Consider the following 24,061-nt stretch of genomic DNA (forward strand, 5'->3'; position numbering starts at 1 on the left):
TATTTAGTTGAAACAGCAGGAAAATAATTGTCTGGAGACCCCCTCCTGAAAATGGTCCAGGGCTGTGTCATTAAAGACATCGATGAAAATCAAGTCTGCTGCCCCACGGAGATTGTGAATGAAAGCAAGTGACAATTTGAACTGGAGCAGAGCCAGAGAGGAGGATTTACCCCACTGCAAAATGTTATCACCAGGAACATTTAAACACAGGGCTAGTTATTTACATCTAACTCTGTTTGAGAGAAAAGACAAGGAGCCGCGAGAACACAGAGAGGATACACATTACTCCCCCCCACATACTCTGTGGTCCATCCATACTAGCCTTTTCACTGTTCCTCTTGGGCCTCAATCCATCATTTATCTCTGTGTCTTTGCATGGGCTGGTCACCTTACCTGAAATCCTCTCCCTGTCTCCCTCTGTTTCTTAGAGGGAATACGTGGGCTCCTTCAAGACTCAGCTCCAATCTCATCTTCTGCAGGAGGCCTTGCTTAGTCCCCCATGTTGCTAGTCCTCTCCTGTCTGAGGTTACTTTCCATTTACTCTTTTTGGGTTTTTTTTGGCAGGGCAATGAGGGTTAAGTGACTTGCCCAGGGTCACACAGCTAGTAAATGTCAAGTGTCTGAGGCTAGATTTGAACTCAAGTCCTCCTGAATCCAGGGCCAGTACTTTATCCACTGTGCCACCTAGCTGCACCCCCCCCCAATTGCTCTTTATATTTCTTGTCATCTCTCATGTATTATATCAGTATGTCACGGTTGTCTGCATGCTGTCTCCCCCATTAGACTGCCTTTTGCCTTACTTTATATTCCTAGCACTTAGCATAGGGCCCAGCACATAGTAGGCCCTTAATAAATCCTTTTTGAGTGAAGTGATTGATCTCAATGAGTAGCATAACCGAGTGAGAAATTATTGTCATAATGTAATGATTCTGTATGTCTGGGTTATAAGCAGGCTGGAGATAATCGGTCATTCAGATACTACTACACTGATGCATTGGAGAGGATAATGTTAATATTTTGAAATAATGGATGTAAAAGCACTTTATAAATTGCAAAGTGCAATACAAATATATGGTATTGATGTTATTGTTAATAAGCCATTACATTTTGCAGTAGAAAAGCTGCTGTCTCTCTTTTTTTTTAGCATGTATTTATTTGGGAACTAAAGAAATATCACCAGAATGATTTTTTAAAACCTGCTCTTTGTCACAGCAAGAGACTTCTTGCCTGCACATTGGTTTGTTTGTGCCAACCTCACTGAGAACTGTCAAGAATTCCTGAGATTAGAAAGAAAGTACATACTTTTTATTTTAACTCATAAGGGGCCTGAAAGTCTGTAGGGAGTGGGATGGGACCTGGGACCTCATTGGCATGGGGACTCCTGGTGCAAGAACTCCTTTTTAACCATGCAGATGGCTAGCTTCTCTACAATGTATACCCTCAGATTATGAGAGCTGCCCAGAACATTGAGACATTAAGCAACTTGTCCAGTGTTAAGGGGTTAAAATTCTAGCTAGTCTGTCTAGAATATCTAGTGAGTGGTCGCCAATAAATTATAAGCTTTAGCAAGAGTTAGACTTTTAAGCATTTATTAAGGAGAATAAGAATTTGGTAAAGAGAGAGAAAAAGGCCTAAATTCCTATCTATTAAAGGGAGAGCACATTTCTAGCTCCCTTCTCCGCCAGAGTCCTCAGGAAAGAGCGTGAGACCGATCGCCCGTCTCTTCCTTCCTCCTCCCACTAGTCCGCGTCACTTCCTGATACCAAAGACTCCTGGTCTTGCCCTCAAAGACCTTCGCTTCATGGGCAGAACTCTTCTACAGTTAGTATCCAGCAGGTGGCGTTATTCCAATCGTTACACCAGGGTCACCCAGCCAGCCACTAGATATCAGGGACAGAACTTCAAGTTTCTTCGAGATCGATTCTACAGCACATCAATGATTTTTTTAAAATTAATTAATGAATTTATTTATTTTTTTTTGATTTATTAAAAAATTTATTTCTGTTTTTACATCAACAATTTTATAGCAAGAACAGTTCAAGTCTCTCTTCTCTTTTCACAAAGTGCTGGGAATGACAAGGACAAATTGCTCAAATTATTGGCTGTGGATCCTTGGTATAGGCTCAAATCATAGACAACAATTACCAGAAGGTTCTGAATGCTGTTACAACCCAGTTTGATATTTTCATTTGAAAAATCAGTTTTTAATCATTTGTCTTCATTAAATTGGTAAGCTGAAACTCCCCTCTCTGTTCCAATAGACTGATCCAATCAGGAAAGCCCATGGAGAGCACATTAATTTTATCAAGAACTTTCAAGGCTTTATTTCCACTGATTTTAATGTTCTGTAGAAGGAGGCACCAAAAACAGACTTTCTACTGGCTACTAGTACCTCAAGCAGGGGCCCACCTCCAGTTGTCCTTATCTGGATGCAGATGGCTCCCCAGGAGAGAACGAGGCTGCTGATATTGCACAGCCCTCACTCACTTAAATCCAGTTGGCTGCAAGTCAGGATGTGGTCCTCTTCAAGAATAGAGGACAAATAACAACAAGAAGCATTTTAGCAATTGCTAATTTATCAAAAGGCCTGAAAGTTACTGATAAAAAGACCCAGCAGTTATTCCAGAATTGCAATTGTCACATAAAAATGTATGCAATATGTGTGTCCCAAGGTGGGAGGGGTCCATGACAAAAAGAAAGTCCCCGTAGACATCAAAGTATTCATAGCAGCCCTTTTGGTGGTAGCAAAGAATTAAAAACAAAAGTAGATGTCCATTGACTGGGGAATGGCTAAACAAACTGTGGTCCACAGATGTAATGGACTATGACCGCTCTAAGAAATGATGAATATGATGAATGCAGGGAAGTGTGGAAAGACGTATATGAACTGGTGCAGAGTGGGGTAAGCAGAGCCAGGAAAACAAAATACACAATGACTACAACAATGTCAATAGAAAGAACACCAACTCCAAAGCACCAACGAAAAAATGAATATTGCTAAATTACAAAGAACAAACTTAAACCCAAAGAAGAGATAGGAGAAAATGCCTCCCCATTCCTTTGCAGAGGTAGGGGCTCCATGGGTATGGAACGTTGCAGATAATGTCTGATTTTTATGATATATCGATCAGTTTCACTGAATATTTTTGCTCCTCTTCCTCTTGGTTTTTCTTTTTAAAAATTGTTTATTATAAGGGGTGGCTCTCTGGGACAAGAAATCTAGGTGATGTAAAAATAAAAGCTGCATTGAAGTTGGATTTTAATAATGAATGTAGGGGCAGCTAGGTGGTGCAGTGGATAAAGCACCGGCCCTGGATTCAGAAGGACCTGAGTTCAAATTCGGCCTCAAACACTTACTAGCTGTGACCCGGGCAAGTCACTTAACTCTCATTGCCCTGCAAAAAAAAAAAAAGAAAAGAATGAATGTATGGCATAGTACTTTTGGGGGCACTATGTTGAAGGTAATTGCTATCTAAATCTACAGGTTTGTTTTCCAGATAGGTATACCTTCTGGGAAAATAAATAAAAGACTGTTATCTAGTGACTTTAATAGCTAACTGCGAGTTTAAACAGTCTATAGCAGAGATGTCAAACATGCCCATTGCAACCAGCAAAGCTCCCTAGTGCCTTGAGAGCCAAACCAAAATGTCATTGGGAAATATTTTAAAAAATGAATAAAAATGCAATAGAACAGAGAGAATGTTCCTTTGTGGTTTTCTTTTTTTTTTAATTATAAAAGTATTTTATTATTTTCCAGTTACATGTAGAGATAGTTTTCAACATTTCTTTCTTTCTTTTTTTGGTCAGGCAGTTGGGGTTTAGTGACTTGCCCAGGGTCACACAACTAGCAAATGTTAAGTGCCTGAGACAGATTTGCACTCAGGTCCTTCTGAATCCAGGGCCTGTGCTCTATCTACTGAGCCACCTAGCTGCCCCTCAACATTTGTTTTTATAAGATTTCTAGTTTCAAATTTTTCTCCCTCTCTCCGTCCCCCCCATCCCCAAGACAGCAGGTAATCTGATATAGGTTATATATGTACAATCACATTAAACAAATTTCTGCATTAGTCTTGCTGAGAAAGAAGAATCAGAGCAAAAAGGAAAAACCTCAAAAAAGAAAAACAACAGCACCAAAAACAAAAGAAATAGTATGGTTCAATCTGCATCCATATTCCACAGTTCTTTTTTTTCTGGATTTGGAGAGAATTTTCCATCATGAGTCCTTTGGGACTATCTTGGACCATTCTATTGCTGAGAAGAATCAAGTCTATCACAGTTGATCAACATACAATGTTGTTGATACTGTGTACAATGTTCTCCTGGTTCTGCTCATCTCACTCGTCATCAGTTCATGCAAGTCCTTCCAGGTTTCTCTGAAATCCTCTTACTCATCATTTCTTACAGCACAGTAGTATTCCATTACATTCATATACCACAACTTGTTCAGCCATTCCCCAGTTAATGGGCAACCCCTCAATTTCTTGCCACCACAAAAAGAGCAGCTATAAATATTTTTGTATGTGTGGGTCCTTTTCCCTTTTTTATGATCTCTTTGGGAAAAAGACCTAATAGTGGTATTGCTGGGTCAAAGGGTATATACAACTTTATAGCCCTTTGGGCCTAATTCCAAATCACTCTCCAGAATGGTTGGATCAGCTCACAGCTCCACCAACAATGCATTAGTGTTCCAATTTTTCCACAGCTTCTCCAACATTTATTATTTTCCTTTTTTGTCATATTAGCCAATCTGACAGGTGTCAGGTGGTACCTCTCCTTTGTGGTTTTCTAAGTCAATATGCAGCCCACAGCATATAGGGTTTAGTGACCCTGTTTCTATTGGAGTTTGACACCACTGTTTTTGGTTTTGTATCCCTAAGTAACCAGCACAGTGCCTGACACAGAGCAGGTGTTCCATAAATGCTTATTGCTTGAATGAATCTAGACTAGTTCAGTTGTTTCTAGTGTGGAGGACACCTGGAACATGAGGTCAATTCTTAGACTACCTTTGGTCCAATCACTCAATAAACAAGCTTTTATTAAACACTTACTATGTACCAGTCACTGCCCTAAGTGCTGAAGATTCAAAGGCAAAAATAGGCCCTGCCCTCCAGGACTGACATTCTAAAGCGGGGAGACAACATGCAAACAAGTATACACACTCAAGAGAATTCCAGAGGGGAGGCACTAGTGGTTTGGGTGAGGGCTAGAACCCTGTGGGAAAAGACCCCTTAAAGAAAGTGAGATTTTAATTGTCTTTTTTTTTTTTTTTTTTGGACTGAGCAATGAGAGTTACGTGACTTGCCCAGGGTCACACAGCTAATACGTGTCAAGTGTCTGAGGCCAGATTTGAATTCAGGTCCTCCTGAATCCAGGGCTAGTGCTTTATCCACTGTACCACCTAGCTGCCCCGATTTTAATTAAGCCTTGAAGGAAGCCAATAGGCAGAGGTGAGCAGAGACAACATTCCAGTCATGGGGTATGAGTGCAAAGGCTTGGGATTGAGGGAGTCTGGTGTCATTGGATCACAAAGAATATGGAGGGGAGTAAAGCATAAGAATGGAAAGGAAGGTAGGAGCCATGAAGGGCTCTCAGTGCCAAGAAGAGGGGTTTCCTAGCGGTACTAGGGAGCCATTGGAGTTTTTTGACAGACGTGGTCAGACCTGCAGTTTAGCAAGATCACTTTAGCAGCTGAGCAGCATTGGAGTGGAGAGAGGGTTGAGGCAGGCCAGCCCATGAGCACTAGTCCAAGTGTGAGGTGAAGAGGACCTACACTGGGCTGGGAGCATTGTGAGTAGAGAGAAGGGGATGTATTGGAGAGATATTGTGAAGGTGACAAATTCCATTACAACAATGAGAACTTTATATAGTCCTCCTCTTTCTTGGCCCCCTTCCAGTCTCTGATATTGTCATGCCAGCCACCCCTTTTAAGAATTTCCCTCTTTTTTATAAACATTTCAGTCCATAAAGGACACGGCATGTGAAACCAAACCTAGTCTTAAAAAAAACAACAATACACATGTATGTTATGACAATTGTTGGAGGCACTGTGAGGGAGCAGGCGCAGTAATGTACAATTGGCATAGCTATGAATTCGTTCAGCCATTCTGGAAAAGCAACACAAAACCTTGCCCCAAGAGGCACTAAACTGTACCTCCTTTGACCTAGCTTGAAGTCTGTCGTCCAGAGCCAATCATCTTTACGAGGACAGGGAAGCCAGATACTGAAAAGGATAGTTTGGCATTTTTCCTCTTGGGAAAATAGTAGCAATTTACTGTGGTGGAAAGAATACCAGACCAGGAGTCATAAGCCATAGGTTTAAGTTTGTCATGTGCCAGTTTGGTCAAGTTGCTTCCATTCTGAGTCTCAGTCTTCCCACTTTGTAAATTATTTTTTAAAAATCACAGAAGGTTGTTATGAAGGTTTAATTAGATAATAGGAACTGTGACGAGTAAAACTATATGTGGTTGTCTTATTTCTGTCCCAAGTTTTAGGGAAACTTAGCTGGGGTTCCTAATATAGTGCTACTTATAAATCAGAGGCTTTAGTACCAGTTTGGGGGGTACTAAGCATTTATTAAAATATATTAAATATTAGTAAAGAGAGATAGCACATGGCCTAGCTAGGATAAAGGAGGAGAGATTAAAAAGGTGCCGCCACCTACCAGTCTCAGGCCAAAAAGGGAAGTCTCTATGTCTTTCTTGAGCAGAAGCTTCCTCTGGGTCCCTACATACTGCTCCAAGCTAATTGGCCAGCATCACCTAAATCCATTGGTTCACTGGACTTGAGGGTGGTCCATGGGCGGAACGGCTGAGCTCAGAGAACACACCCTCTGAGGGCCAGGCCTTCAGGTAGGCATGGTTTCAACCAAATCAACTTCAAGTGAGTTAATCAGCAAAGTCAATCCAATCAATCTCAATATTATCCCCTTGAGCAGGGGCCTCTGGGCGTCCCAAAACCCACCATTTTCTCACAATATGAAAGTGCTTTTGTAAACATAAAATCACTGTGCCAAGGTAAGATATTATTATTGTATTAAGGATGGGTAATAAATTTAATTTGACAGACTGCTAGGAGATCTAGAGTTGAAAATCATTGATGACCAGGGGAGCTATGTAAATATTACTTATACAATTGTGGATTCTTTCAGTCATACCCATCATCTGCTGTTGGAGCCCTGAGTCCTGGAAATATTGGACCAGCCAAGAAAGAAGAATCCAAAGGTATGTTGTTCAATAAAACATGAAATATCATCAATGTGTTGTTGAAAGCTTCCTTAATAATAGCTCTTGGGTTCAATTTAGTCCCTATTTGGGCAAGACATTGTGCTAATTAGAAATACAAAGGCAGCTAGGTGGCACTGCAGTAGATAGAGCACTGGCCCTTGGAGTCAGGAGTACCTGAGTTCAAATCCGGCCTCAGACACTCAGACACACTTACTAGCTGTGTGACCCTGGGCAAGTCACTTAACCCCAATTGCCTCACCAAAAAAAAAAAAAAAAATAGAAAGAAAGAAATATAAAGGCAAGAAGGATACAGCCCCTGCCCTCAAGGAGCTTTTGTTCTACTGGGATAGACCCAGATAAGCATAAGCCACAGTCATTTGAAGCAAGAGAGTTCTACCCAGGGAGCTGAATCATGAAATTTAGGTGATGGTACCTGAGTGGACTTTTGAAGGAAGATAAGCATTCTGGAAAGGAGTGATAAAGAAGAGCATCCCAGGGGCAGCTAGGTGGCGCAGTGGATAGAGCACCGGCCCTGGAGTCAGGAGTACCTGAGTTCAAATCCGGCCTCAGACACTTGACACTTACTAGCTGTGTGACCCTGGGCAAGTCACTTAGCCCCAATTGCCTCACTAAAAATTAAAAAAAAAAAAAGAAGAGCATCCCAGACACAGGAGACGGTTTGTGTGAATACAGAGAGGTGGAGGGTGAGGCTGGGGATCAGCCAGTAGTACAGTTTGGCTGGAATGCAGAGTGTGTGCAGGAGAATGTGAAATAAGGCTGGTAAGATATGTTGGAATTACATTGTTAAGGACCTTGAATGCCAGCCTAAGGAATCTGTATTTTCTCCTAGAAGCACTAGGGAGCCACTGAAAGATTTTGAGCAGAGGAGTAACCCGGTCATTAGATCTATACTTTTGGAAGGTTATTTTTATAGCTATGTGGAGAATGGATTAGAGAAGGGAGAGACTGGGGACAGCAAGACCAATTAGGAAGCTATCGCAGTAGTCCAGGAGAGGGTGGATGAGGCCTCATATGGTGGCCATGCAGATGGACAAATGAGAGCTGTTATGGAGGTAGAATTGGCAAGACTGGAAAACTGATTATACATGGGGAATAGGAGAGGGGAGAGTCCAGGATGACTGAGTTTGCAAACTTGGATGACAGAGAGGTTGGTGGTGCCCTCAACAGAACTAGGAAAGTTTCAAGCAGGGGTGAATAGATTGAAGTGGAGGCTGAGATAGGAGAGGAAGATGGTGAGTTTTGATGCCAATGAGACATCCAGTAGATTGTTGGTAATGCACGACTAAAGTTTAGAAGAAAGATTCAGATTGTGTATCTAGATTTAGGAATACTTTTTGTAGATATTATACTTAAATCCATGGAAGCTGATGAAATCACCAAGGGAGAAGACATAGAGACATAAGAGGAGACTCCCAAACAGAGTCTAGGGAGGACACTTTTGCTTAAGGAGCAGCAGATGAATGGTGATCCAGTGAGGGAAACCAGAAGGAGAGGCACCGGGAGAGAGCAGTGTCATGGAAGCCAAGAACAAGAGAGTATCTGAGAAGAGAGAACAAGTAAAGGTGTGAGAAGCTGCAAAGAAATGAATGAGGTGAGAAGCAAAAGCTATCCCATTAAGCAATTCTGAGCTCACCAGTCACCTCAGAGAGAGCTGTTTCCATTGAGTTACTGGGGTCAGAAGTCAGTCTTCAGGAGCTTAAAAAGAAATGAAGGCCCCAAGTATATACTACTCCTTCCATGAGTTTGACAGTGAAGAGTAATAGGGTTAAGGAATGGCAGGGATGGCGATGAGACCTGGGTATGCTTGTAGGCAATTGGGAAGGGAGCCAGTAGAGATGGAGACACTGAACAGAAAGAAGAGAGCTGTTAGTCTTAATTGGTAGAGGGAGTTTCTTCATTAGGAACTCCCTACACTAATGACCACCCAGGCCTGGTCCCAACCAAATTTATCTAAAAGGAGGAAGAGGAGGAGCCACAGCAGCCATGATCACTCCTCTGGAGATTGTACTCAACCCATGCACTAGAGGGACACGTCGGCCCTTGGTCATACATGCTTGTCATAGGTTTTCTTTCTAATCAGTGGTACACAGAGACATCCCCTGGCACACACTGGTATACACAGGTATATGTTGGCATTCATTAGCACACATTGGTACACACTGACAGTGAGACGTCTGAACAGGGACAGACGTGTTGTGGAGCCGGAAAGCTTTGGCTGCTTCAAGATCCTACTTGTCTACCTTATGGGCTATCCACCTTTTGGCTTCTCTACCCTTTGCCTTCCTGCCTTCCAGGCATTTCAGCGTTCAGGTGCCTAATTTTGTTTTTGTTTTTGTTTTTTTTTAAGTGAGGCAATTGGGGTTAAGTGACCTGCCCAGGGTCACACAGCTAGTAAGTGTTAAGTGTCTGAGGCCGGACTTGAACTCAGGTCCTCCTGAATCCAGGGCCGGTGCTTTATCCACTGCACCACCTAGCCGCCCCTTCAGGTGTCTAATTTTAAGAGTCATAAGAGAAAGTCCACAGAATTGTGTATATTAAAGTTGTCCTTAACTAAAATATGATGCTTTGTGTGTGTGTTTCTAACACTTTTGTGCAAAGCATCTCACATACCTTTCAAACTAGGGGACTTTCTAACTCCATTGCTCATTATTACTTTCTCTACATTGTGGGCAGGGCAAGTAGGTGAAGTTCATCTATCATTTTCACTAATTCTTAGACTTTCCAGTAAAAGATTTGGTTGGGAGGTTGAAAATGATGGCCAAGATAAACTCATGGGGTATCTGTAGATTTCAATTATTCATGCTATTTCTTTCCCTCATTAACATGAATAATGAAAAATTGTCTCTTTATTTGTCTTAGTCAAGAAAGATCCACTATATAAACTTCTGTAAAATATATTTATGTGGCTCTGATCGGCTCTAAGTTCTAGGCCTTGAATAATATAGAAATCATAGAGCATGTGGTTTTGATGTGTAAAGGCTATTCTATGTAAAAGCAGATCTTTTTCTAATAATTACAAAATCATTCTCATGCCTGCGGAAGGAGGTACAGAGGATGATGCCCTGCCTGCACTTGACTTGGGGGCCCAGGGTGCTGCCCTTTAAGCTGAGCTCTGCCTTTCTCCTGGGGCCTTGGTGCTTATATACACTGGAGGCCTGGTGTGTCTCTTGGTTCTACTGCCAGCCTGGTGTCTGTAGGAGGATGGGACTGTGTAACACTGTGGTATAACCCTGCTCAAACAAGCATAGCCTTTTTTTGTTTTGGGGTTTCTTTTTTTGGTGGGGCAATGAGGGTTAAGTGACTTACCCAGGGTGACACAGCCAGTAAGTGTCAAGTGTCTGAGGCCGGCTTTGAACTCAAGTCCTCCTGAATCCAGGGCCCGTGCTTTATCCACTGCAGCACCACCTAGCTGCCCCCAAGCATAGACTGCATAGACTTTTATAGCGAAATGGATCACCTACCTGCTCTAGTCAGGGTTCTCATCATCATCATTAATATTAATACTGATAACGACTCACTTTGATAGAGCCCTTTAAAATGTGTATAGCCCTACCTACTTCCCCAAGTATTGGAGGCAGCTTGTAGGATAAAACAGTCTGTCGTCATAACGCCCACATCAGATTAATGTACTCAGTCAATAAGCATTTATTAACTGCCCAGTCTGTGCCAGCCACTGTATGGTGAGATGGGCTTACTGACTGCATGGTTGACCTGAGCTATTGTGTAGAAATTGGTTAGTACCAAATTTGACAAAAAGGCAATTCATCTGATAGCTACAAATAGAAACAACTTGATTCTTGCTGTCCAAAACTGACTATGGAAAAAGGACAGCAATCACTTTTGAAAGGGTAGTAGCATCAGTCTTATCTTTTTTCTCTTCCTAGTCAACCCTCCAAATAAGACTGAAAATAGAAAGGACATCTGGGATCCGGAGGAGGTGCCAGAAGGATCGGAGTTTGATGACATGTGGGACCCCCGGGAACAGCCAGAGTAAGTCAAGTGAAGCCAGAAATGGGTCTGCGGCTACAAGGTAGGCGAGTGATGTGATGGCACTCTCTTTCCCACAAGATGTATGAGCACAATTCCCAAGAAAATGGAAAGGCAGGGGGTAGAAAGCAATGTGCTGCTGGATGAAATAAGAAAAGATTCAACCTTTTACTTTAGAAACACTCTAGCAAAAAGCAGCATCGCAAGATCATAAATTTCAAGCTGGAAAGGGCCTTGGACGGCATCTCGTCCATTTCCTTCATTTTACAGATGAAGAAACTGAGGCCCAGAGTGGCTAAACAAGTTGCCTAAGATCACAGTGGTAGTAAGTGACAGAGTTGGCTTTCTACTATACCACACTGCAATCCCATTATAAAGTTTTCTGTAATGTCAGTTATTTGTGTATTGTGGGATTCAGAGTGGGAGAAAACCAGCCCCTTAAATTACCAGCATTCCTACAAACTGTTTTATAATACCATGTTTATGTATCAAAGGGCTGCTTTTAATTGTTCAGTGTTCCACAATGGGTGGGAGGCTATGTTCTCCCTCTAATTATTAATCATTACACGAACTTATTTCTTAGAGATCTGTAGGAACAAATGCAGTATTTCATATCCTTTATAAGCATAATTAAACTCTCGCTTAGTATTACTTTCAATGCCACAAGATTTAAAAAATGTAATTTGGAACTATTGTTCCTAGATCAAGGACCTGTGATTTTGTGTGAGTGGGAACCCAACAGATTGCAGCCAATCTATGACTTAGAGTCTTAAAAAGTTGCCTTAGGCTCCTGGACTTACTAATGTTTACATGACTAATATCAGAAGTGGGCTTTAAATCTAAGTTTTCTGGATTCCAGGCTCTTTGTCTCTCATACGTGATGCAAAGATTGAAGAACCCTGAAAATCAGAGACTGTAGGACCCTGACAGTTTGAGCCAAGCCATCCATTGCTTCTCTCTCTCTTTCTCTCTTTCTCTCTCTCCCTCCATCCATCTACCACCTATCTCTTTATGCATAAGCTATCCCTATATCTCTCATTATCTCTTTGTCTGTATATCTGTCTATCTATCTATCCATCCATCCATCTATCTATCCACCCACCCACCCATCTATCCATTTTTGAAACTGGGTCTTTCTCACCCTGGTGAGAAATAGAGCACCCGCTTATGGTTCCCATTCCAGTTCCGATCCATATGAAAGCTTTAACATGCTCCCTTTTTCTGACGTGGATTGGTTTGCCCCTCCTTAGGTAGCCTGGTGGCCTCTGCTCCCAGGGGCTTGTCATATTAGTGCTAGAGGTAGCATGGATATTCAATCAGTTCAGAAGTTCTAGACTCAAGTGAAGAGACTAGGTGGCACAGTGGATAGAGCACTGGGCCTGGAGTCAATCAATCAATATATCAACATTTATGAAGTATCTACTATATGCCAGGTACTGTGCTAAGCACTGGGGATACAGAAAGAGGCAAAAGATAGTCGGGAAGACCTGAGTTCCAATTTGGCCTCAAACACAATAGCTGGGTAACCCTGGGCAAGTCATTTAACCTCTGTTTCCTCAGTTTCCTCAATAGGGATGATAGTAGCATCTACCTCCTATGGTTGTTGTGAGGATTAAATGAGATAATATTTATAAAGTGCTTGGCACATAGTAGGTGCTTAAAAAGTATTATTTCCTTCTTTTCTTGGCCTTGGCCTCCCCAGTAGCACGGACTACTTTGACTTTTAGATAAAGTACACTGTGCTATCTTGGATAGAGGAAAATCTACACTATTATAAGATGCCACACTGAGTAGTTGCTACTCAATTAACAGTTAATACTTAATTGAAATAGTTTTTATGTATTAAAACATAAAAACAAGTTGGTTAACTTAAAAATGGTTAAACAAAATAACTTTTAAAAATTTTCTACCTATACCAAAGCTTCTTAAATTGTGGGTTGTGACCCATGTGGGGTTGCGTAACTGAATGTGGGAAGTTGCAAAAAACTTGGCAACAGTAAAAGGTTATATATACCTATTTTATATGTCTATATACTCAGGGTCATGTACAAATTTCTTGGGTGAAAAGGGGTCATGAATGGAAAAAGTTTAAGAAGCCCCAATCTACACGACTTTCAGCACCCAGATAAAAACTGGGCATCTAATGTTTTATCTAACATGATGTGAAACATACTTATTATCATTTTAACTTCCCCTCCTGAGGTACCATGGGGTTGGAGAAGAGCAAGTGTTACAGTTTTCTAAAGAAAGGAAGAGTAGAATTTCCAAAGTACAGGCCAGTGAATCTGACTTTGATTTCTTGCAAAATTCTAGAACATATTAAAGGGATATCTAGTGAACATCCTTTTGTCTAATGAAGTGCTGATCAGAAAGAGCCTGGCTTCCTCAAAACTAACCTCATTTCCTGTTTTGGCAAGGTGATTAGGCTAGTAGAAGAGACAATGTGGTATAATGGTTCCAAAACTTGGAGTGAAGACCTGGATTCAAATCCTGATTTTGACACATACTGACTGTGACTATAGGAAAATCACTTTTTTGTTTTGGTTTTTTTAGATAGTATTTTTTCTTTTTTTTTTTTCTTTTTTTTTTTTTTTTTAGTGAGGCAATTGGGGTTAAGTGACTTGCCTAGGGTCACACAGCTAGTAAGTGTTAAGTGTCTGAGGCCGGATTTGAACTCAGGTACTCCTGACTCCAGGGCCGGTGCTCTATCCACTGTGCCATCTAGCTGCCCCGATAGTATTTTTTCTAATTACATGTAAAGATAGTTTTCAACATTCATTTTTGTCAGATTCTGAGTTCCAAATTTGTCTTCTTCCTTTCCCTCCCCTCTCCTGAGGCCAGCAAGGAATCTGATATTGGTTATATATTACAGTCATGTTAAACATATTTCCATATTAGTCATGTTCTGAGAGAAAAATCAGAACAAAAGGGAAAAAACACAGGAAAGAAGAAAAAACCAACAGAAGTGAAAGTAGTATGTATACTTTGATCTGCATTCAGATTCCATAGTTCTTTTCTCTGTATGTGGAGAGCATTGTCCATCACAAGTCTTGGAATTGTCTTTTATAATTGTATTGCTCAGAAGACCTAAGTTTATTGCAGTTGATCAGTGTACAGTGTTCTCTGGGTTCTGCTCACTTTACTTAGCATCAGTTCATACAAGCCTTTCAAGGTTTTTCTGAAATCCGTACAGGCAAATCACTTAACCTCTCGGTATCCCCAGCAAACTCTCTAAGATTTTTTTTTTTAAGTGAGGCAATTGGGGTTAAGTGACTTGCCCAGGCTAGTAAGTGTTAAGTGTCTGAGGCCAGATTTGAACTCAGGTACTCCTGACTCCAGGCCAGTGCTCTATCCACTGCGCCACCTAGCTGCCCCCTCTAAGATTTTAAGTCATAGACAAGGTACTGATCTGCATTGGTGGAGGAAGTTTTCACAGTGGGAGTTCCCTACAACAAAGAAATCAAACATCTAGAACAACAACCACAAAAACCAACAGAAGAATATTGTGGATATTGTTTGCCTAGATTTTAGCAAGCATTTGGCCAAATCTCTCATTTCCTATTTCTGAATCCAATGGAGAGGTGTGGGCTAGCCCATAGTCATGGGGCTTCAGAATTGGCTGAATGGCCAGACCCAAAGAGCACTACAGTCACAAATGGTTTGATGTCAGCTTGAAAGGAGGACTCCAGTAAAGTGCTTCTGCTCTCTGGGCTTGGCCCTGTGCTCTTTCCTAATGATATCAGTGATTTGGATAAAGGCAAAGATGGTATGCTTATCAAATTCACAGTTGATACAAAGCTAGCTTATTGGGTAACAGAGTCAGGATCCAAAAATATCTCTGCAGACTAGACTAGACTAGACTGCCAACCCAAATCTAATAAGATGAAATTGAATAGGAATAAATATAAAGTTTTACACTTGGTTTCAAGAAGTCAGAACTTTGTGGATACAAGATAGGGAGATGTGATTCTTAGCAGCTTATCCAGAAGAAATTTGGGAGTGTGAGCAGAACACCAACTCCATGTAAATTGGCCATAAAATATTCTGATGGATTTAGGGTCTTGCTGATGTGAAGACTCCCTCCTGGAGTACAGAACATTCTGCTGTTCTCAGTCTATGTGATGGTGGCCCATGTTCTCCACTTTCTATCAGTCCTCCACAGAGAGTTCTCCAAGATTTATGGGGACTAAAACAAAAAGCTTTATGGAGACTTTCTTCCAGATTTCTTGACATTGCTGACCAATACCAGTGGAATGTGTGCTTCCCACTCATTTTCCCTTTGCTATGTAGTTAGTCCATTCCTTTGAAAACATTAAAATTTTCTTTTTCACAACAAACTTAATAAACATCCACAAGCAATTGGAACTTCTTGAGAAGGGGAGTGACATGGTCAGACCTGTGCTTTAGAAATAGCACTCTGGGGGCAGCTAGGTAGCACAGTGGATAGAGCACCGGCTCTGGAGTCAGGAGGACTTGAGTTCAAATCCGGCCTCAGACACTTGACACTTACTAGCTGTGTGACCCTTGGTAAGTCACTTAACCCCAATTGCCTCACCAAAAAAGAAAGGAAGGAAGGAAGAAAGAAAGAAAGAAAGAAAGAAAGAAAGAAAGAAAGAAAGAAAGAAAGAAAGAAAGAAAGAAAGAAAGAAAGAAAGAAAGAAAGAAAGAAATAGCACTCTGGCAGCTGTATGGAAGATGAATTGGAAGGAGGAGCCAGAGAGACCAGTTAGGAGGCTACTGCTAGGGGGTAATGAAACCTGAACTAGAGCGGTAGCCATGTGAGTGGAGGAAGGAGAGAAGTCGAGGTAGAATAAACAAGATCTGACAAGTAATTAGTTCTGGGGGATGAAGGACAAGGAAGAGTCAGTGATGACTCTAAGATTGCAAACCCAAGGATGGTGGTGACTGCAACAGAAATAGAGAAGTTCAGTAGAAGAGGGAGTTTGGAGGGAAAGATAATGCATTCTGTTTTCAACATGTTGAATTTGAGGTACCTATCTAGTTGCAAATGTCCAATAGACAGGTGGTGATATGGGACTGGATATATGCATCTGAGAGTCATATGCATAGAGATGCTAGTTGAACCCATGGATACCAAGGAAGTCACTAAGAAAGTGTAAAAGAGATGAGGACCAAGGACAGCATTCACAGTTAGGGAGCTGGATGATGATCCAGCAAATGAGTCTGAGAAAGACTGGCCAGACAAGTAAGAGGAAAAACAAGAGTAATGTCACCAAAAGCAAGGAAGGAGATAGTATCCCAGAGCAGGGTGTAGTCAGCCTCAGAATACAAGCTCTGACAGGCTCTTCCAAGCTCCAAAGACTTTGGATACTGGCCTGTTAATGTACTGGGTTTCTATGGTTTGGAGACCAGTCTCAATTGGAGAGACTCATCTCACCAGGTTGGCCTCATAGTGATAAATTTTTTCCTTCAGCCGAAGCATCTCCCATATGCCAAGTTATAAAGGAGTTGTGATCTCAGTAGGCAGAGGGAATACCCACACCAATGAAATCATGAATCCTTGATGCATTGAAATAAAAAGCATCCTGTTAGGACTAACTAACTACTGGAAAAGAAGCAACAACAGTCACGCACTTTTTTGTGGTACTGTGTCAGAAAGAGACCTAAAAGGGGAGAGCCTTATTTGCATCCTTAGACATGAAGGTAGGGCCTAGAAATGGAGAGAATGAGAGATGAACAGTGTGGATGGGTGAATGAAAGTAAGGGCCAGGATCAAGGCCATGTCAGACCAGTCAAAGCCAAAAACAGAGGAAAGTTATGGTACGGTTGTTGTTGTTGCTGTTGCTTGTCCTTCATTCTTGAAGAGGACCATGACATTGGGGTGATGTCATGATTTGCACTGGCCTTATGGTACAAGGGAGCAGATGAAAGGGGGGGGGAGGTCCAAGCTGAAAAAGCCAGACATGATGGGGAATACTATGCCAGGGTAAAGTTCCCTTGGGCAGTGTGGGGGCTTAATGTAACCAGTTGATTCACTTTAGTCAGTTCAAACTCCCATCATCTCCCTCTTACCTGGACTGTTCTGTTTGGCATTTCATGTTCCTCTTCCCAACCTGGGCCTTTCCTCACTTTCCAGTCTTCTTCCATATCACTCCCTTCATATTACTCCCTACTCTATGGTCCAACCAGACTGGCCTACATGTTCCTCCTAATACCGAGACTGCCTGTGCGGCACATCTCCATCTCCCACTGGCTCTCCCTCATTCCAGTAATGGTCTCCCTCCTAACCCTGGTCTCTTAGGGTCTCTGAATTCCTTTAAGACTCAATTCAAGTGCTGTGAGAAATGATGAGCAGGATGCTATCAGAAGGATTTATGAAAAATGCAATCCATCTATAGAGAAGGAACTGATGGTAACTGAATACAGATTGAAGTATAATTTTTTGTTAGTTCCTCTTTCTAAAGTTTGTTTTCTTTCACAACTTGACTAATGTGGAAATGTTTTGCATGACTGCACATTTATAACTTATATTGAATTGCTTGAGTTCTTGAGGGGGGGAGAGGGAGGAAGAAAGAGAATTTGGAATACAAAGTTTTAAAAATTGATGTGGGGGGCAGCTAGGTGGAGCAGTGGATAGAGCACCGGCTCTGGAGTCATGAGTACCTGAGTTCAAATCCGGCCTCAGACACTTAACACTTACTAGCTGTGTGACCCTGGGCAAGTCACTTAACCCCAATTGCCTCACTTAAAAAAAAAAAAAAGAAAAAAGAAAAAATTGATGTGGGGGGCAGTTAAGTGGCACAATGGATAAAGCACCGGCCCTGGATTCAGGAGGACCTGAGTTCAAATCTGGCTTCAAACACTTGACACTTACTAGTTGTGTGACCCTGGGCAAGTCACTTAACACTCTTTGCCCTGCCCCCCCCCCAAAAAAACTGATGTAAAAATGTCTTTATACATGTAACTTGGGGAAAATTCTAAATGAATGAATGAATGAATAAATAAATAAATAAATAAATAAATAAATAAATTAGCTAGTTGATTAGTTAATTTTTTAAAAAAGGCTCGGTTCAAGTGTTTCCTCTTGAATAAGACCTATGCTGGTTTTCCCAGATGCTAGCACCTTCTCTTCTAAACCTACCATTTGATCTACTCTTTAAGTATCCTGTATGTAACAATTTCCATGTATGTTGTCTCTTTGTGCTCCCTGATGATACCAGTGTCTCACTAGTGCCCAATACAGTGCCTGATACATAATGAACTCTTTTTTTACATGATAACTTTATTATATATCATATATTTAAAAGGAATAGCAGGTTGTACATAAAAGACTTGCAGTTTCATGTGCAATCATTTTCTTTATTATGTTATGGAAATATTTGTTTTATTCCATAAATTAAAAATAAAACAAATAGATTTTTTTTAAAAAACCAAATGCTAATTAAATGTAAGTTAATACTTGTTCTTGGGGGCAGCTAGGGGGTGAAGTGGATAAAGCACTGGCCCTAGATTCAGGAGGACATGAGTTCAAATCTGGCCTCAGACACTTGACACTAGCTGTGTGACCCTGGGAGAGTCACTTAACCCTCACTGCCCTGCAAAAAAACAAAAAACAAAAAAAACCTTGCTCTTATTGTGGTCAATGTATATGGAATTGTGAGAATTTACCTCCAAATGACTGAATTTCATAATGTACTCTTTTTTTATTAATAAAGTATTTTATTTTTTTCCTGTTACATGTAAAGATAATTTTCAACTTTTGTTTATACAAGCTTTCCAATTTCAGATTTTTCTCCCTCCCTCCCCTCCCTCCCCCCCTCCCCTAGACAGCAGGTAATCTGATATAGGTTTTATATATATATATGCACATAATAACATTAATCCTATTTCTGCATTAGTTATGTTATAAGAGAAAAATCAGAGCAATGATGAAAAACCTCAAAATAGAAAAAACAACAGCACCCAAAACAAAAGAAATAGTATGGTTCATTCAGCATCTATACTCCACAGTTCCTTTTTTTTTTCTTGGATTTGGAGATCCTCTTCTATCATGAGTTCCCTGGAACTCTTCTGTACCATTGCATTGGTGAGAAGAATGGTCCATCACAGTAGGTCAACACTCAATGTTGATGATACTGTGTACAGTGTTCTTCTGGTTCTGCTCATCTCACTCATCATCAGCTCACGTAAGACCCTCCAGGTTTCTCTGAACTCCTGCTCATCGTTTCTTACAGCACAATAGTATTCCATTGTATTCATATACCACAACTTGTCCAGCCATTCCCCAATTGATGGGCATCCCCTCAACTTCCAATTCCTTGCTACCACATAAAGAGCAGCTATAAATATTTTTGTACATGTGGGTCCCTTTCCCCTTTCCATGATTTCTTTGGGAAAAAGACCCAAAAGTGGTATTGCTGGGTCAAAGGGTATGGACAGCTTTATTGCCCTTTGGGCATAATTCCAAATTGCTCTCCAGAATGGCTGGATCAGTTCACAGCTCCACCAACAATGCATTAGTGTTCCAATTTTCCCACAGCTTCTCCAACATTGATTATTTTCCTTTTTTGTCATTTTAGCCAATCTGATAGGTGTCAGGTGGTACCTCAGAGTTGTTTTAATTTGCATCTCTCTAATCATTAGAGATCATAATGTACTCTTAATAAATTCATATTGATTGATCAGTTTGATGCAGGAGGCAAAAAGCTCTAATTTAAGATCTGAGCTCCAAGAGGGATAACTTAAAACTTAGGAAACAAGTCAGGGCCTCGGCACTTGTTACCCACATTAATCAGCACTTATAACAAGAACATAAAGAGGCAGGTCGTAGAGACCTTAACTATAACAATGATACACTGACAGGGCATAGAAATTCTAACTGATAAATGAAAATACTTTGAAACTAAGCGTGGGAATTAAAAGGTGACATGCGCAGAAAAGGCCAAGTTTGTCCCTAGATTCACCTTATGACATAAACCCCAAAAACTCAAGCCCCCAGGAACTCCAAATTAGGATAAACCCTCCCCTGTATCTCCCTAAAGTGGAGATTATTATAATGAGACTGATAATTGGTGTGGGTGAACAGTCCTTAGTGTCAAGGTTGCTTGGGTGTCATTGTTAGTTCCATCATCACAAACATTCCTTTGAGTTGAGTATAGGGTCTCCCTAGGCCTCTGAGGCCTCTTTGCCTTGTCAGCATACCTGGATTCAAATCCTGCTTCAGACATTTACTCACTGTGTGACCCTAGGCCAGGAGCTTAACCTCTCTCTGCCTCATTTTCTCCTTATGTAACATGAAAGAGTCATACTAGATAACCTCTGAGGTACCTTCCAGCTGTAAATCTCTGATTCTCTGATCCTTTGTTTTCTAATTCCTCTCCCAATAGGGTACTTGTGGAGGAATGGGGAACCAGGATATGATATATACACATAGTCTGAATTCCATTCCCTCTTTGGCCCTGAAGCAATAATAATAATAATAGATGACATTTACATAACTTTTCATGGTTTGCAAAGCACTTTCATATGTGTTATCTTGTTTAAGCAATAGAAAGATAATGAACTCCTGATGCTATTTGCACAGGGTGACTGACATCTTCAATAAAAATGGCTCACTGGTAAAGCTGCTTTAGTAGTATTAGGGCTTTTACAATTTGAAATGACTAAAAACAGGCCTGCTCATTTCAGATCCATTTGAACACAGGAAATGCCATCTGTTTGCCAAGTTGATTATCATGAAAACGAAGTTAAAAATCTTTTACATTTCTCAATGGTATTTTGATATATGGGAATGGAAAGATAAAATAACTTGAAATGGCCCTGATTCCATCTTCCCAGGCTTTTCTCTTAGCCAGATGGCATTAGTGGTAGCCCGTTAATTTCCAGGATAACATCAAACCCATATTTCCCAGTTTTGCCACATTCACACACAGTTCAACTAAAACAGCCAGTGTACTTTGGACACGGCCTCCTCCCCCAGCCTGCCCCTGACCCAAACAGTTCCCGGCCCAGACGCATTTGCTGACTTCCCAACCACCCATTAAACATCAAAGCAGCCCCTACAAGCTAGGTCTCGAAATTGATGTGCAACAGCTTTCAACGGGAAAACAAAATGATCTAGCATGTACCAGTTAAAGGTCTGTTATTCCCTATAGGGTCACAGAATGATAGATTGAGAGGTGGAAGGGATATTAGAGGCCATTGAGATCAAATTCCTTCATTTTTTTTTTTTTTTAGTGAGCCAATGGGGGTTAAGTGACTTGCCCAGGGTCACACAGCTAGTAAGTGACTGAGGCCGGATTTGAACTCAGGTACTGCTGAATCCAGGGCCGGTGCTCTATCCACTGCACCACCTAGCCGCCCCAAATTCCTTCATTTTACAAAGAAAGAGATTGAGGCAGAAGTGAAATGATTTGCATCTTAGTCATGCAGCTAGTAAGTGTTTGAGGTGGGATTTGAACTTAGGTGTGCTAGCCACCAAAGTGCCAGGATTTTATACTTCTCACCACTTGATATTTGTTAACAGTTTGGGGAATACTGTTCCCTAGTTTTCCGACAGCACTTTCTCCGCATCTAGGTTTTTGGTTTTTTTGTGTTTTCCTTTTTTCTTTTTGCAGGGCACTGGGGGTTAAGTGACTTGCCCAGGGTTACACAGCTAGTAAGTGTCAAGTGTTTGAGGCTGGATTTGAACTCATGTCCTCCTGAATCCAGGGCCAGTGTTTTATCCACTGAGCCACCTAGCTGCCCACCCCCCCTCCCCTGCATCTAGTTTTGTTTGTTTGTTTGTTTTTCTTTTCTTTTTTTTGTAAGGCAATTGGGGTTAAGTGATTTGCCCAGGGTCACACAGCTAGTAAGTGTGTAAAGTGTCTAAGGCCGGATTTGAGCTCAGGTCCTCCTGAATCTAGGGCCGGTGCTCTATCTACTGCTCCACCTAGCTGCCCCTGCATCTAGTTTTGATCATAATTTCCCCACCCAGGCACAGTCTTCTTGGTTTTCTACTCTGTACCTGAAAGCTGTCAGCCCGTTGGTCCCAATTATCACCTGGTTTGTTTCTTTCAGATATGACATTATATTCAAACAGCAGGTGGGAGCTGAGGATGTATTCCTGGGCATGACCAGAAAGGACCCTTCTACAGCCTGCTGTGAGGATCTCTTGGTGAGTTACATTCTGATTTCAGATATGTGCACAAAAGAAATCATTTAAATGGCTTGGATGTCTCTTGTCTATATCACACTAGAGGTGAAGTTGGAGACTTCTTTTTTTTTTTTTTTTTAGTGAGGCATTTGGGGTTAAGTGACTTGCCCAGGGTCACACAGCTAGTAAGTGTTAAGTGTCTGAGGCCGGATTTGAACTCAGGTACTCTTGACTCCAGGGCCGATGCTCTATCCACTGTGCCACCTAGTTGCCCCAGTTGGAGACGTCTTATTTTTAAAAATAGTGATTCCTACCATCAAGTGGCTTAAAAACTTTCCCCTCTCTTGGTGCTGAAATTTATGGTCTTAGAAACTTACCTGAGGTTTGGAAATTGTGATTGGCCCAGAGTCACACAGCCATTGTTAGTCAGAAGCAGAACTGAAACATAGTTCTTCCTGATGTTGAGGCAAATTCTCTATCATCTAAGACTACAAGTCTATAGGAGAAATAGCATATACAGTTAGAAGTTAGATTTCTATAGAGTTTTAAGGGTTACAAAGCACTTTCTTCTCAAACACCCTGGGGGGTAAAGAGTATAAATGTGATTATCCCTATTTTAAAGATAAGAAAACTGAGACTCACAAAGGGAAAGTGACATGCTCATAGTCATCGAGATAGAAAATCTTGGAGCCAGGACTCAAACACACATCTACTGCTTGTGTTGAAAGAGTGAAGAGTTCAGTGCTCTTTCCACTATGCCAAACATGCACCTGTGCATATAGACAAAATGTATACAGACAAGATTTACACATATACATCTAGACTCAAACATTTCCATGAGTGGCCCCTGTCCCATCCAGACAGATAACATCATTGGACACAATTTTCTCTTGTTAGGCTCTTTCCTGATACTATCTGATTGACCCATGGCATCTGCTAGATGACAGGCCGTCTGGACCAGGGATTCTCTTTTTGAGGCTGTGTTCTTCTCCCTTCTTTGTGTATTTCTTTTTGTTTGATTTCAGTCTACATTTGGAGATTTTTTTTAATGTGGGATCTCTCAATTTATATACTGAGAGGATAGCTGAGGATTCCTTCCACCCACTTCTTTGAAGGGCCCTTGTAATAAGTTGGAGAGCCAACCACCATGCCGGTAGTTAAGAAGTCCCACGTTGAGGTAAAGCTTGGAGAATGTTTGGAATTACAAATCCCTTTACAAGTTTTGATATGTGGTACTAGCACTGCAGATCAGGCAGGAAGCCCATGTCCATCCCATCTTCCTTTTTTTGCCCTTGTGGGCCAAGTAATATAGAGAATACAGCATCTTTGTACAGTACCGTACAATGTACACAGCTCTTTTCTTGTGTCTCCTGTGCATGAGAGCCAGAGCCATGGATTTACATATATCAGGTCAAATCATATTCTATGGCATTTTTTCCACTCAGAATTTCATGAAGAGTATCAGGATTTAGCAATTTTGCTTCTACTCAAGATTTCCCTTGGGAACATCAGATTTCTCCAAAGATCTTCAAAACAAAAGGGAAAAGGCCCTCAGCTCCCACTTGAGCACTCAGACTAATAAAATATTGAGTCACCCCTGCACTGGCTACCTTCTCTCCCCTTCACCATCTTGACTCCTTAGTAAACTAGTTCAACTCTCCACTGTCCTCTTCTCTCAAGTCGCTTGCACCTTAATCCTATTGCCAAATCTTGCCCTGATCCTCAGTCTTCCCAT

At 41.3% G+C, this 24,061-nt stretch overlaps 1 protein-coding gene across 1 annotated transcript in view; it reads left to right on the plus strand.

The window, feature by feature from the left end:
* Positions 1 to 24,061, plus strand: part of DNAAF6 (dynein axonemal assembly factor 6) — an 87,217-nt gene that overhangs the window by 27,963 nt on the left and 35,193 nt on the right. Inside the window, exons 3-5 of the mRNA XM_043974740.1 lie at positions 7,148 to 7,220; positions 11,129 to 11,234; positions 22,251 to 22,347. Of these exons, the coding sequence (XP_043830675.1) occupies positions 7,148 to 7,220; positions 11,129 to 11,234; positions 22,251 to 22,347 (276 nt within the window). The remainder of the gene's footprint in view (positions 1 to 7,147; positions 7,221 to 11,128; positions 11,235 to 22,250; positions 22,348 to 24,061) is intronic.

The sequence above is a fragment of the Dromiciops gliroides genome, chromosome X (genome assembly GCF_019393635.1).
Source record: "Dromiciops gliroides isolate mDroGli1 chromosome X, mDroGli1.pri, whole genome shotgun sequence".
Lineage (NCBI taxonomy): Eukaryota > Metazoa > Chordata > Mammalia > Microbiotheria > Microbiotheriidae > Dromiciops > Dromiciops gliroides.